This window comes from Nematostella vectensis, chromosome 1, assembly GCF_932526225.1.
Source record: "Nematostella vectensis chromosome 1, jaNemVect1.1, whole genome shotgun sequence".
NCBI classification, from domain to species: Eukaryota; Metazoa; Cnidaria; class Anthozoa; order Actiniaria; family Edwardsiidae; genus Nematostella; species Nematostella vectensis.
In genome coordinates, this window is record NC_064034.1 from 10,704,008 (window position 1) to 10,719,381 (window position 15,374).

Consider the following 15,374-nt stretch of genomic DNA (forward strand, 5'->3'; position numbering starts at 1 on the left):
TTAAATGACTCTGAGTCTGGATTAACATATGGGGATTGACAATATAATGTTACTGCTACAGTAATACATGTTCCAATAAGAGCTAATGCATTGTGGGCTATGAGATGCTCTGCATTGTTCAGAAATTGAGGAAACGTTCATTAGAATTATATTACCCTAAAAATGATGGTGGTATGGATGATGCTAAAAATCAGAAAACCTAGAGAAATTAGCTGCTAGCCAAGTCCATACCTCCTGACTGGAGTGTTGAAATGCTTTTTATTTTGTTAAAACTTTGACATTCAAGGAAATCCCTTGAGTTGCGATATCCCAGTTGGTGTTGCCGACGGAACAATACCAGATGCGAATTTGACCGCGTCCTCGACAAGCAACAGCAGCGCCTTAGTGTCTACAGCTAGACTTAACTATGCCGCTGGCCCTTCGTGGTGCGCGGGCTCGGATGATTTCTCACCGTTCTTCGAGGTAGACCTGGGTACAATTCACGTGATTTGTGCTGTGGCTACCCAGGGAAGTGCAGATAGCGAGGACTGGATACAAAGTTACAGGCTTGCGGGTGCGCAGGATGGCTTAACGTGGAAAAAGTACACGGAGGATGGGAAGGTCAAGGTGAGACTTTTTCAGAATGAAGAAGACGACCAACCCTTGTCCAGCATGTACGATCCCGGCTACCCTTCCCCAACACTATTAACAAGACACCACAGAAATCCCTTAAAAGTATCTAACATATCTACTGGTCCGTTTTTATTCCTCGTATGCCATCTCTAACAATCTTTGGTGGTCTCTGTCGATTTGTTAAAAGGTTTTTAAAGTTGCCGTCTTTTGTGATATCACTTCTACTAATGTTTTTTTCAAGCGTGTTGGTCTTCCCAGGTATTTGATGGTGATTTTGACAGCAGTGCCACTGTTAGCAATTTAAGTCGCTTTTGTGTTATCTCTCCTACAGTAATGTTTGTTCCATCGCGTTTTTCTTCCAGGTATTTGATGGTAATTTTGACAGCAGTACAACAGTCAAGCAGTTCTTGCGTAACGCTCTCGTAGCACGTCACGTAAGGTTCATATTGGAAAAGCGCAAAGGGAGTGCTTGCATGCGAGTCGAGATTTACGGCAGGTCGACAAGCGGTAAGAATGTCTTATTCTCATATTTTGCATATTATTTTCCCCTCAATCGTACATAAACCTCAATCGTCAATAAACTAAGTAACAGCGCAGAGAGAATACAATATATTTCGTACGTAATAATGCGTGGTTCAGCAAGTGAAAATGCATTTGTCTTATGAACACTATGATAGTTTCTGAATTATGAAAAATAAAGGGAGAGTGAGAAGAGATACCTTGACATAGTTGCCTGAGCGAATCGCTTACTCACGCCAAGCACAGCATCTTCGCGTCTTTTTGGCCCATCACGTGATCATCGTTGAATGGGGCATCTCTCGGTTGATGGACCTTTAAACCCTATCCTCACGTTTCAGAGTGTGCAAAAGTCGGTGTTGGGATGCGTTTGGGCGGCAGGCTGCCGGACCATCGACTGTACGCTACTACAGAGCATAACGAGTACCTTAAAGCTCACGAAGGTCGCCTTTACGGCCCCTTCGGCTGGGCGACATATGGCAACAATGACTTAAATGACCATATAAGGATTGATCTTGGCGGTATCCATATCATTTGTGCCATAGCTACACAGGGTTCCCACACGTCTGCGGAATGGGTGACTAAGTATAAGGTGGCCTACTCTATTGACGGGCAGACGTGGTCATTGTACCAGGAGAATGGTGCTAACAAGGTAATTGATGTGAAAGGCGAAGAAGTGATCGAAATAACATAATGGTCAATTGCACTTGATTAGAACCAAGAGAGCATAAGATAAGAGAGGGACACTTTGGTATTACCCGCTTGCCTTGTCGATTCCGAATCCGGCTATTTTTAGTAACCACCGCCCCACCACTGCGCGTGAGGATTTGCTCCTTTTATTTTGTCCTACTCCCCCGCGGGTTGCGTGTTGTTGTTTTGCCAACTCGAAAGGAATGAAAAGAGATCATGTAAAATAACTCGAAAGAAGAAAACAGGTCTAACTTAAGTAAGCAAGAAAGCTAAATCCCTGAATAGTTTGACTGTTTTGTTTGTCTGAGCGGCGAAGTCAAGTGAGAAAGAAAAAACCGATACTGCGTTTGATTCAAATCCCGACTCCAGCACTCCAGCTTGTATAATAACAACACAAAAATATAACATATAATAATAACAACATCAAAGAAGTACAGTAATATCTCCCTTTTTATTTTCTCACTTTTACAAAAGCTCAGATACTTCAGCTTGCTGGCTTTGATCATCACCAAAATGCATTCCCTCGCTACAAGGATAGTTTTATTAAATGTATTTTTCTTGGATTCCTTCTCAATTCACCGGAATATTCACAAAAATCAATATTATATCTAATGTCTAACTTACAGATTTCGTTTGACCATTAGGAAGATAATGAATTTTGAGAAACCACGGAGAAACAGCAAGTTAGAGCAAAAACGGTAATTGAAGCACGAGGTTTTCCGCTCTTGATTTTGAATGAAGTCTCGTTTGGGAAATCTTGCAATCCTCGGAGTACTACATCCCCTTTAATAAACTGCAACTGCCCGTATCCTTGATGCTAGAATGACATTTTTGATGGTATTTGTGCAAATAGGATGTTTTTTTTCTCAGTTTCATGTTACAAAATAGCGGCAAACAACAAGATGTAAATGCCAAAGCGCAGGGGTAGGGTGAGTAAAAATGCTCACGCGCAGTGGTGGGGTGGTGGTTACTAAAAATAGCCGGATTCGGAATCGACATGGCGCGCGGGTAATACCAAAGTGTCCCTCTCTTATCTTATGCTCTCTTGTTAGAACGAAGTAGGCGGTTACGTCCTCGAGTCATTAACCGATCATTTATCGAAAATGATGTGTTACTATACGGTCGCGATGGGTATTTGACCTGTTTTACGAGCTTCATTTTTTTCGCAGTTTCATTGTGCAGATATTTGTTTAATTTCAGACGTTTCTAGCAAACACAGATCAGGACAGTGTGGTGACGAATGTCCTTCAATCTCCCGTTGCCGTGAAAATGCTTCGCATCTACCCCGTGGAGTACAGTGGATACAAATGCATGCGCCTTGAGGTCTATGGCTACAAACAAGGTAGAGCATGGAAACGTTTCTGTTTCTTACCCCATAACAAGGGATAGAACGATTTTTATTTGACAATGGTATTACGAAGTCAACAAAGAATAACAAGCTACACTAAGACAAATCGCACCCCTGGGCTTTGTGGATAGGGTTCACAGGCAAGCCGCGCCATGTAAAAATAATAAACTGAAAAGTGTTTCCCTGGCCAACCCGTTTCCCCATGTTGGCGACTGCTAATAGGTTCCTGTTTTGTGCTATTTTCAATAGCCCACTTGGAACGTTTCACCGGCTGTTTTATTTTGATATGGGTTAATCTTTTGTCATCCTGACCAAGAGATGGAAAATTTTCCACATTTTAATTCGGTCAAATTCCTCGTTTATCCAACATTTATTCTTGGTTTTCCAGATTTCCACTCTTCTCTGATGATCGAGCGATTCCTTGTACGGAAAGATCCAACCTCAATACTATCGTCATCAGGCTCGACCGACGTATCCCATGATGCCTCAAAAGCACTCCTTTACGGAGCTTCTTCTTGGTGTGTCCCAGACCTGACAAACCAGTTTATCCAGTTAGACCTGGGCGTCATGACAACCATCTCTGGAATTGCGACTCAAGGGGGTGATAATAAGTGGGCCACATTTTACCACGTGAAGTTAAAGTGTGACAACAGTTCCCGTTCAATAACATTATCGGTGAGTCAACTCTTTTCTTGTCTTTTACCGTTTTTTGCTTGTACACAACACATTTTCTAAAATATTTGCGCCTCCATTGAGAACTTTTTGGCACCTGTGGTAGTGCATCCCCTTTTAGATATAAATATTCTTCTCCGTCGACTGTCGTTGCCTATTTATAGGGTTTCCAAGGCAACATGGACGCTAATACTGTTGTGACAAGATGGCTGTCATCTCCGGTGGAGGCGAGATACGTCACCGTGACGCCTACATCAGCAAGTAGTGGCGGCGGCACTTGTCTGCGACTCGACGTGTTCGGGACAAAAGCGTTGGGTAAATGTACTCCTGATCCTGATTTGACGGCATCCTTAGGGAGAGATGTTTGGGGAAGCAAATTTCCCAAACATCAATCGATCTTGCTTCAGTAAATTCCTTATTTGGACATATCCCATATTTGGAAGTCCGCTTCCGTCTGTTTCTTTACTTTTTCATTTTCATATCACATTATCCCGCGTGCTTGCCCCAGGCTCTTCCAGACCATTAAAAGACTAATGTCAACCATATTACTAAAATGTGACTTTCTTTCCTTTAAAGCCGGTACTACGTATATCGAGTCAGTGATGGTATCCAACAACCTTACGGTCCCCTCCCAGATATCAGCGGTAGTGACATGCACGGTCTACGGGCCGCCGAACCTCCAAGTCGAATGGCACCGCGGCATTACAAATTTGACTGAGTCCTCGAACATGTCAATTTATGGCAATGGCTTTCGGAATTCCACGATAACGATCAACTTTACAAACCCAGCGGACTTTACCATTGATGGGTGCGTGCGCAACTATTCGGGTGATGGGAAGGCCTTGTGTAGCAAGCAGGTCACGTGTATGGCTTACGCCCGCAGTGAAGTAGCCAGCGGTCCTACCTATAAGCAGACACGTGTTTATATTGAGTTAGGTAAGGTGTTTGTGATGCTAAGCATTGTTTCTCTTATTTTAGTACACTACAAATAAATCCATAAGTTTGAACCTTCAAGAGGAATAAATAAGTGTTATCGTGAGTGATGCGTGACTGTGAAAGATGATGAAGTGCAGATCTGTGGGAACGATTTGTGAACGGTATTTAGTATAGGCTTGACTTTTCAAAATCCTACGCCACGAAACACAGGTTTGTTGTCTGATCCGATCTCCAACTTCATCACTGACCAAAGCAGGGGCACGACGAAAGATTGTAAATGTTGTGGCCGACAATTGGTCCGACGTCTGGGTGCTTGTAAATCCGTCTTAACGAACCAATAAAACACGAAGGTGTGGCTTTTGAGACAACGAAACCCTTTTCCTTTCAGACCCCCCTCATAAACCACAAAGTTTTAACACGACTGGAATCACCGATACGACGGCAGCATTCAGTTGGGTCCAGCCAGTGAGCTCTGGTGAGCTCCCTGTGGATTACTTCCTCATAGAATATTACGTCACTGCAAATCCCGCGGGACGCCTGAGTGAGACTGATGGTAGCGGGTCGCGGAGTAAGGTCATCGCAGGGCTGCTTGCTAACACCTCGTATACAGCAGAAATACGAGCGATACATAGATTTGGACGAGGTTTTCCATCAACTGTGAACTTTAAAACGGTTCCAACAAGTAAGTGTTGTAAAAAAAAACTTATAGCCACACCTTTGTTATTGTTTTCGTTCCATATTAGAGACAAAACATAAATATACATTTGCAAAATAAACACCTAGAATCAAAGTTGTGTACTTGTGCCAAATGTAGTCGAAAACGTCGCAATAGTTACCAAAATCGGCAGGTGCACATAATTTTTTACCTTTACAGAAACTCCTTAAAAGGAACAGCTTGCTTATGACTGCTTGTGACTCTTAAAGCCGCATTGTGACCAGTTTACTTCCGGTCGATTACCTAACAATATCCGATGATTTTTAACGGAAAACACGAAAAATATTTCAAAATATTGAAAGCATTGTGTCTATTGGAAGTTTCTTTGAGGATGTGATTGATAATTTAGAGCGGATGGCCTGTTAAATATCTCGGATTCTAATAGATTCTTTTGTCTTTTAAAGGGTGAGGTTTCCGTCGGACCTCCGGAAGTAAACTGGTGACAATGCGGGGTTTTAACATATTTTTTTTAACACTAGTCCCATGCGAACGCCGAGGACTGGGCATGGAAAAGAGAGCCATCCCGGACTTGTACATTACGTCCTCAACACAAAACGACATAAGTACCCCTCCCTCAGAAGGTCGCCTGAACCTCCAAGGGGGGTCCTGGTGCGCAAGCCCTAGTGACGTCACACCTTTCCTTCAAGTGGACCTTGGCACACGTCACGTGATCTGCGCGGTGGCTACTCAAGGAAGCCCAACCGCTGACCAATGGGCTGTTAGCTACCAATTGCAGTTTGCTGATGATGAAAACTTTTGGTTTTACATGGAAGCAAACGTCGTCAGGGTAGGAAATCAGTGGAAATTTGATTAAGATACGATCAACATAATCAATATATGACAAGTCATTGACAATTTGACTGTTATATTATTATTAGAAATGCACTTCCAAAGAATATAATGTTCATAAAAACATCGAAGGCTATATTGCCATCGAAGATAATCGAGCTCCCAGGCACTTTCCCTTAGATTACACAAAACTATTGGACAGCAAAACATTAGCTCTAAAACATACAATAGGTAGAAACAATAACAAAATGAAGAAGATTAAATAAAAAAAATACAGTAAATCACATCACAAAACAATCAGTATCACCTCACAAATAATATGCCTGTACCCCCCCTCCCTACTTCACTATTTCTCCCAAACAGAATCAATATGGCAACCGTTATGAATTTATTTTTCAGACATTTTCAGGAAATGCAGACCGATCAAGTAAAGTGAAAAACTTGTTGCTTGGCAACCCTGAGGCGACAACTGTGCGCTTCCTCCCCCGTCAGTGGCATGGTTTAATAGCTTGTATGCGTGTTGAGGTTTATGGCTCTCTTGCATCCCCAGGTAAATCATTATGCAGACATATCCACATGCTTAAGGGGAGGGATGTAAAGCAAGCTTTAGGGTGTTTCTTCCTCTGGTTTGCGTCCCTGTGTTGTCTAATTTGCGATATCTCAAGTCAGTAGGTAGAAGTGCGTCCCTGTGTTGTCTCATTTGCGATATCTCAAGTCGATAGGTAGTAGTGCGTCCCTGTGTTGTCTCATTTGCGATATCTCAAGTCAATAGGTAGTAGTGCGTCCCTGTGTTGTCTCATTTGCGATATCTCAAGTCCATAGGTAGAAGTGCGTCCCTGTGTTGTCTAATTTGCGATATCTCAAGTCAGTAGGTAGAAGTGCGTCCCTGTGTTGTCTCATTTGCGATATCTCGAGTCAATAGGTAGTAGTGCGTCCCTGTGTTGTCTCATTTGCGATATCTCGAGTCAATAGGTAGTAGTGCGTCCCTGTGTTGTCTCATTTGCGATATCTCGAGTCAATAGGTAGTAGTGCGTCCCTGTGTTGTCTCATTTGCGATATCTCAAGTCCATAGGTAGTAGTGCGTCCCTGTGTTGTCTCATTTGCGATATCTCGAGTCAATAGGTAGTAGTGCGTCCCTGTGTTGTCTCATTTGCGATATCTCAAGTCAATAGGTAGTAGTGCGTCCCTGTGTTGTCTCATTTGCGATATCTCAAGTCCATAGGTAGAAGTGCGTCCCTGTGTTGTCTCATTTGCGATATCTCGAGTCCATAGGTAGAAGTGCGTCCCTGTGTTGTCTCATTTGCGATATCTCGAGTCAATAGGTAGTAGTGCGTCCCTGTGTTGTCTCATTTGCGATATCTCAAGTCAATAGGTAGTAGTGCGTCCCTGTGTTGTCTCATTTGCGATATCTCAAGTCCATAGGTAGTAGTGCGTCCCTGTGTTGTCTCATTTGCGAGACCTCAAGTCAATAGGTAGTAGTGCGTCCCTGTGTTGTCTCATTTGCGATATCTCGAGTCAATAGGTAGTAGTGCGTCCCTGTGTTGTCTCATTTGCGATATCTCAAGTCAATAGGTAGTAGTGCGTCCCTGTGTTGTCTCATTTGCGATATCTCAAGTCCATAGGTAGTAGTGCGTCCCTGTGTTGTCTCATTTGCGAGACCTCAAGTCAATAGGTAGAAGTGCGTCCCTGTGTTGTCTCATTTGCGATATCTCGAGTCAATAGGCAGTAGTGCGTCCCTGTGTTGTCTCATTTGCGATATCTCGAGTCAATAGGTAGTAGTGCGTCCCTGTGTTGTCTCATTTGCGATATCTCAAGTCCATAGGTAGTAGTGCGTCCCTGTGTTGTCTCATTTGCGATATCTCGAGTCAATAGGTAGTAGTGCGTCCCTGTGTTGTCTCATTTGCGATATCTCAAGTCAATAGGTAGTAGTGCGTCCCTGTGTTGTCTCATTTGCGATATCTCAAGTCAATAGTGCGTCCCTGTGTTGTCTCATTTGCGATATCTCAAGTCAGTAGGTAGAAGTGCGTCCCTGTGTTGTCTCATTTGTGATATCTCAAGTCAATAGGTAGTAGTGCGTCCCTGTGTTGTCTCATTTGCGATATCTTGAGTCAATAGGTAGTAGTGCGTCCCTGTGTTGTCTCAGTTGCGATATCTCAAGTCAATAGGTAGTAGTGCGTCCCTGTGTTGTCTTATTTTCGATATCTCAAGTCAATAGGTAGTAGTGCGTCCCTGTGTTGTCTCATTTGCGATATCTCAAGTCAATAGGTAGAAGTGCGCTCTTGCAAGGTTTAGGTTTGCGCCTCTGCGATTTTTTCTATTCTGTCCAGGGTTGCTCTTTCTTCACTACAGTCAAAGCCCTACTTGCGACAAAAACAAGCTGAGACTTCACTTTCCAAGGAGGTCAAATAATAGGGAAATAAGTGTGACACGCGGCGCCCATATCATTATTTATTTTTTTCGGGGTCCGGTATCCATCAAATCGCGCGCTCTGATTGGCTCTCGTAGGTCCGGTATGAAATACCATGACCTCGGCCTTGAAAATATTGACCTCAGTCACGGTATTTCACGATACGGACCTCCCAGCTGGTAAATAACATATATCTTCATGTCATCAGTGGGAACAAGGGTTAGGTTTAAACACCGTTTTGTTGTGCAGCCTGTGCAGACGTGCCAGTTGGTCTCGACAGTGAAAGTCTTGTGATGGATCATCGTTTTACAAGCTCCTCTTCTTTGAGGGAAGCCTACAGACCATGGAAAGCACGGATGTCTAGTGGGACTGCCTGGGCGCCAAATGGCAATTCGAATGACAACGACTATTTGCAGGTGCTTACTATGTCCGTTCGTCTGTCAGTCTGTCCGTCAGTCTGTCCGTCAGTCTGTCCGTCAGTCTGTCCGCCAGTCTGTCCGCCAGTCTGTCCGCCAGTCTGTTTGTCAGTCTGTCCGTCTTTCTGTCTGTCCGTCAGTCTGTCCGCTAGTCTGTCTGTCTGTCAGTCTGTCAGTCTGTCCGTCAGTCTGTCTGTCTGTCTGTCTGCTAGTCTGTCTGTCTGTCAGTCTGTCAGTCTATCCGTCAGTCTGTCCGTCAGTCTGTCCGTCAGTCTGTCCGTCAGTCTGTCCGTCTGTCTGTCTGTCTGTCTGTCTGTCTGTCTGTCTGTCTGTCTGTCTGTCTGTCTGTCTGTCTGTCTGTCTGTCTGTCTGTCTGTCTGTCTGTCCGCCAGTCTATCCGCCAGTCTGTCTTTTGTCTTGGTGGTTGTCTTTCTTCAGGCACCCTTATTGTGCAGTGAAGATATTCTTTTTTTTTTAGGTGGATCTTGGAAGCGTGTTTACCGTCTGTTATGTAGAAACTAGAGGAAATAAAGATTCTTCTACGAGCGAGTGGACAGGGTCTTACCGTTTGGATGTGTCCCTTGACAATCGCGTATGGAAATTTGTCAAGGTAAACAATAGAAAACCACTAATTCCTTAATTGTTTTCAAGAGCAGGTTATATAGCCAAGTGCGATGTAAATGGAAAGTCGCTATGCATTAGAATAACTAGTGTAGCATATCTCACATATAACATTTTACTTTTCCATAGACATTCCAAGGGAACACAGATCACAATGCCCCTGTCAAGAACAAATTACCTATACCCAGTCCTGCGCGGTTCGTGCGGTTCCAGCCTACCAGTTTCAACAATTACAAAGTACTTCGCGTGGATCTGTATGGTGTAATACACGGTAAGTACTTCACGTGGATCTGTATGGTGTGAGACACGGTAAGTACTTCACGTGGATCTGTATGGTGTAATACACGGTAAGTACTTCACGTGGATCTGTATGGTGTAATACACGGTAAGTACTTCGGGTGGATCTGTATGGTGTAAGACACGGTAAGTACTTCACGTGGATCTGTATGGTGTAATACACGGTAAGTACTTCGGGTGGATCTGTATGGTGTAATACACGGTAAGTACTTCACGTGGATCTGTATGGTGTAATACACGGTAAGTACTTCACGTGGATCTGTATGGTGTGAGACACGGTAAGTACTTCACGTGGATCTGTATGGTGTAATACACGGTAAGTACTTCGGGTGGATCTGTATGGTGTGAGACACGGTAAGTACTTCACTTGGAGGTGTATGGCGTAATACACGGTAAGTACTTCGGGTGGATCTGTATGGTGTAATACACGGTAAGTACTTCACGTGGATCTGTATGGTGTAATACACGGTAAGTACTTCACGTGGATCTGTATGGTGTGAGACACGGTAAGTACTTCACGTGGATCTGTATGGTGTAATACACGGTAAGTACTTCGGGTGGATCTGTATGGTGTGAGACACGGTAAGTACTTCGTGTTGAGGTGTATGGCGGAAGACACGGTAAGTACTTCGGGTGGAGGTGCATGGCGTAAGACACGGTAAGTACTTCGGGTGGAGGTGTGTGGCGTAAGACACGGTAAGTACTTCACGTGGAGGTGTATGGCGTAATACACGGTAAGTACTTCACGTGGAGGTGTATGGCGTAAGACACGGTAAGTACTTAACGTGGATCTGTATGGTGTAATACACGGTAAGTACTTCGGGTGGATCTGTATGGTGTGAGACACGGTAAGTACTTCACGTGGATCTGTATGGTGTAATACACGGTAAGTACTTCGGGTGGATCTGTATGGTGTAATACACGGTAAGTACTTCACGTGGATCTGTATGGTGTAATACACGGTAAGTACTTCACGTGGATCTGTATGGTGTGAGACACGGTAAGTACTTCACGCGGATCTGTATGGTGTAATACACGGTAAGTACTTGACGTGGAGGTGTATGGTGTAAGACACGGTAAGTACTTGACGTGGAGGTGTATGGCGTAAGACACGGTAAGTACTTCACGTGGAGGTGTATGGTGTAAGACACAGTTAGTACTTCACGTGGAGGTGTATGGCGTAAGACACGGTAAGTACTTCACGTGGAGGTGTATGGCGTAAGACACGGTAAGTACTTCACGTGGAGGTGTATGGCGTAAGACACGGTAAGTACTTCATGTGGAGGTGTATGGCGTAAGACACGGTAAGTACTTTACGTGGAGGTGTATGGCGTAAGACACGGTAAGTACTTTACGTGGAGGTGTATGGCGTAAGACACAGTAAGTACTTCACTTGGAGGTGTGTGGCGTAAGACACGGTAAGTACTTTACTTGGAGGTGTATGGCGTAAGACACGGTAAGTACTTCACGTGGAGGTGTGTGGCGTAACACACGGTAAGTACTTCACTTGGAGGTGTATGGCGTAAGACACGGTAAGTACTTCGTGTGGAGGTGTGTGGCGTAAGACACGGTAAGAACTTAACGTGGAGGTGTATGGCGTAAGACACGGTAAGTACTTCACGTGGAGGTAAATGGCGTAAGACACGGTAAGTACTTCGCGTGGAGGTGTGTGGCGTAAGACACGGTTAGTACTTCGTGTGGAGGTGTATGGCGTAAGACACGTTAAGTACTTCATGTGTAGGTGTATGACGTAAGACACTTTAAGTACTTCGTGTGGAGGTAAATGATATGACTCGGTTAGTACTTCGTGTGTATGGCGTTCTACCCTACCATTAGTAGTCTCTCATTCAATGGCGCGTACTCTTTTTGGCCTTTTTGTGTAAGATATATATATTTTTGTATAGTATTAATCGAAAGCATGATTCGTTCTAAATGTTTTAAATTTAGAGTGTCAGCAGGCTCTTGGGATAGAGAACAAAGGCATAAGGGACGAACAAATGACGACATCGTCAAAACAAGACGACTCCCATGGCGCGTCCGCTGGTCGTCTGTACGCCGGCTCATCTTGGTGTAGCGCCACGTCGTCCAGCTCGGAGTATCTGCAGGTGGACCTGGGGCGAGTGGCGAAGGTCACAGGCATAGCGACACAGGGATCCCCTACCGAGGATAAGTGGGTGATGACGTATGCATTGTCGCATAGCAACAACGGGGAAGATTGGGTGGAATATAAGGCTGGCCAGAATATTCTAAAGGTATGTCGTTAAATCGCTTGAATGACTTACAGTGGATATCACATTACGGTAAATTGACTAAGGCTGGAAGGAAGGGCTAGAGCAGCTCAATGGTCCGCTACATCAGATTTGTCGTTATATTTTCCTCTAACCATAGAGAACCCCTCTCTTCAAAAGCGTGTCCTGGATTGGCTGAAAAGGGTGGACAGGGAGGGGGAGGGCGCAGTCCCTGGTATAATATCGAAAAAGGATAATATTGGACGTTCATTTACACACGCGTTGTTCAGACTTTAGCAGGTAATTCGGACGGTTCGCGAGTGGCCGTCAACTGGCTCCAGTATCCCTTCATGTCACGCCATGTGCGCGTGACCCCACAGACCTGGAGGAACGCAATCTGCCTTCGCGTGGATTTCTACGGCTGTGCTGGTGAGAAATACCTCCAAACGTTTAAATACTCGTTATAGCGGATTTTTCTTTCTATAACTCATCCTAAAACAAGAAAAAGCTAGATGCTTATCAAGGAATTTAGGCATGCATGCGCATGGACAGTATTTTTCTTCTCTCTCTCTCTCTCTCTCTCTCTCTCTCTCTCTCTCTATATATATATATATATATATATATATATATATATATATATATATTTGTAATGATGCTGTTAAAGTGATGGTTTGTTTAATTTCCTGTGTGTGTCCTTTTTTTTTCAGTTACATGCGACAAGCACCCAGTAGGCCTTGCCAACCTTGAAGTTCCCGACTCCAATATAACAGCTTCCTCAGTACTAAACATTACCACCCCACCCTCCCAGGGGCGGCTCAACTCTCTAGGTGGGTCCTGGTGCGCAAATACCACCGACACCGCACCATACCTCCAAGTGGACCTTGGCACACGTCACGTGATCTGCGCGGTGTCTACTCAAGGTAGCCCGAGCGCTGACCAGTGGGTGCAGTCGTATGAGGTTCATGGATCGCTTGACGGGGTCACGTGGGTACCATATAAGGAGAGAGTTAGAGTTAAGGTAGGTATTGGTGTTGCTTGTTTTGACCGTTGGACGTATCGGTTGTACGAATCCTATTGTGGTATATAAGGGCATATACAAAAAAACATATCCCGTGAATGAAAAAAAATAAATAGGATCAATAAGAAGATACATATCATAGACACCAAGTGCTGCCTCTATAATAATTTAGCTTAATATCCACTTTTGGTGGATTCTTTAAGGTTTTTCAAGGAAATTTCGACAGCCAATCTGTAGTCAAGCAGGATTTGTCTGAAGTTCTCGTAGCGAGGTTTGTGCGCATGCTCCCCGTGACCCATCATACCGCTGCGTGCCTGCGAGCAGAGATATACGGCGCTGCCGTGGAAGGTAGGTCACGTGATGGCTATTAGTTCAGGGGCGCGTCCAGAGAAAAACACAGGGTGGAGTTCGGAGTATTAATTCACTTACCACGTGTCAATTAAGTTCAAATCAGCATCCTTAGCTCTGGTAGCTTTGGTTACTAAGTCCATCTAGAAACCTTTTCTATTTAAATACACAGACCAAATTAACCGTCCTCTTAACTACTAATAGAGGGGTCAACCGGAGTCGAACCCACCTCCACATGAGCAGGCTGGGTTCCGGACACTTCGGGCCCCTCAGGACACGTGCCTGTTTTTACCAAGGAAACGAATTATAGATCCACAAACGAGTTGTGTAGCTACAATTAGTATGAAAATACATGCGAATACATACTGCGGCAGTTTAATTGATAAATATTAAAGGTGCTAAATTTGTACAAGATGCAATAGAACAGTCGAGCATTACCGATTGATGCCGATATCGTTCGAACTTGATATTTATATCCCTGCTATTCGCCGGGTAGACTTTCTCAAAGTAGTTCAAACAATGAAAACAAAATTGGGGTTTAGAACCTCTCGCCACTTCGTCGCTCGCTCGGTCGCTACGCGACCTCATTTAATCTCGCTTCGTTCGATTACTGACTCCGAGGTCGACTTGAAGCAAGTCGCCGGGATGATAACAGCTTTAATCTACATATTTTGGTTTTCTGTTTTGCTGACAGATTGTAGCAAGGAGCCCGTTGGAGTTCATTTCGGGGGCGAAGTTCAAGACAGCCACATGACTGCGACAAGCCAATATGCCGGTAATAAAACTCACCTCGGTTTATTTTATTTATTTTTTGTTAATTCCTTTAATTTATTTTCAATGTAATGCCTATCTATATATGTAGCAAAACTAGCAAAACTAAGGAACGTAAAGTGGTCGTTTTTAGTACGCCAAGAAGACAGTTTGTTCAGTAACACAACAGGCCCATACCCAGGGGGGAGGGGGGTGCGGGGGTGCCAACGAACCCCCCCCCCCAACGGCAAGGTCCACTTTCGTTCGGTTCCCAATGGATGTGCTAGTTGTAGACAAGCTAGATCACTCTGGTTTGTAGCCAAATCCGACAATAAACGTAAATTGGAGATACTGCGACGCATAAAAATCCCTTTTTGTTCTTTTGGAGATAGTCATTACATCTCTCTTCCCCCCCCCCCCCCCCCCGGAAAAATTAGGCCCACTTTTTCGGATTTCGAACCCCCCCCCCCCCCCCCCCTTCAAGAAAAATCCTGGGTACGTGCCTGTAATATAATTGTTTTTAACTTAAAAATGTTGCCATAGGTAATTACCAGGCTTGGCGGGGAAGACTCTATAACCCTTTATATGCATGGGCCGCGAGTACAAAAACGGGGGCTGGTGACTACCTTGAAGTCGATCTAGGCGCTGTCTTCCTCTTGGCCGGCATAGCGACCCAAGGTCATCCATCAGAGAACGAGTTTACGAGGTCATACAAACTGTTGATGTCGTTAGGCGGTCAACAGTGGGAAACTTACAAAGAGAACAATACAAACAAGGTGATGTATGACTTGTTTAGCCGCTTGTTCGCGGTGCGCTAGCAAAAATATAAAGCACATAAAAATTGGAAAGAAAAAAAAAGTAAACAATTAAAGTGAAGTTATACTAAATAAACTTTTTAAAATCTTTTTATACCAAAACAAACCAAAATAGCAAACCAAAAGCGAGTTCAATCATCTTGTCATATTAGAACGCGCTATAGAAATAAATTATTGTTATTAAAAAAAGAATTGT

At 44.1% G+C, this 15,374-nt stretch overlaps 1 protein-coding gene across 6 annotated transcripts in view; it reads left to right on the plus strand.

The window, feature by feature from the left end:
* Nucleotides 1-15,374, plus strand: part of LOC5501433 — a 69,557-nt gene that overhangs the window by 5,000 nt on the left and 49,183 nt on the right. For all 6 annotated transcript variants that reach the window (XM_048728022.1, XM_048728035.1, XM_048728030.1 and 3 more), the window contains exons 7-25: nt 287-606; nt 975-1,119; nt 1,470-1,780; nt 3,019-3,160; nt 3,555-3,841; nt 4,003-4,153; nt 4,415-4,774; nt 5,163-5,456; nt 5,969-6,276; nt 6,678-6,828; nt 8,935-9,101; nt 9,580-9,711; nt 9,852-9,993; nt 11,967-12,271; nt 12,538-12,676; nt 12,955-13,265; nt 13,469-13,613; nt 14,308-14,388; nt 14,907-15,139. In XM_048728022.1, the coding sequence (XP_048583979.1) occupies nt 287-606; nt 975-1,119; nt 1,470-1,780; nt 3,019-3,160; nt 3,555-3,841; nt 4,003-4,153; nt 4,415-4,774; nt 5,163-5,456; nt 5,969-6,276; nt 6,678-6,828; nt 8,935-9,101; nt 9,580-9,711; nt 9,852-9,993; nt 11,967-12,271; nt 12,538-12,676; nt 12,955-13,265; nt 13,469-13,613; nt 14,308-14,388; nt 14,907-15,139 (4,124 nt within the window). The remainder of the gene's footprint in view (nt 1-286; nt 607-974; nt 1,120-1,469; nt 1,781-3,018; nt 3,161-3,554; nt 3,842-4,002; nt 4,154-4,414; nt 4,775-5,162; nt 5,457-5,968; nt 6,277-6,677; nt 6,829-8,934; nt 9,102-9,579; nt 9,712-9,851; nt 9,994-11,966; nt 12,272-12,537; nt 12,677-12,954; nt 13,266-13,468; nt 13,614-14,307; nt 14,389-14,906; nt 15,140-15,374) is intronic.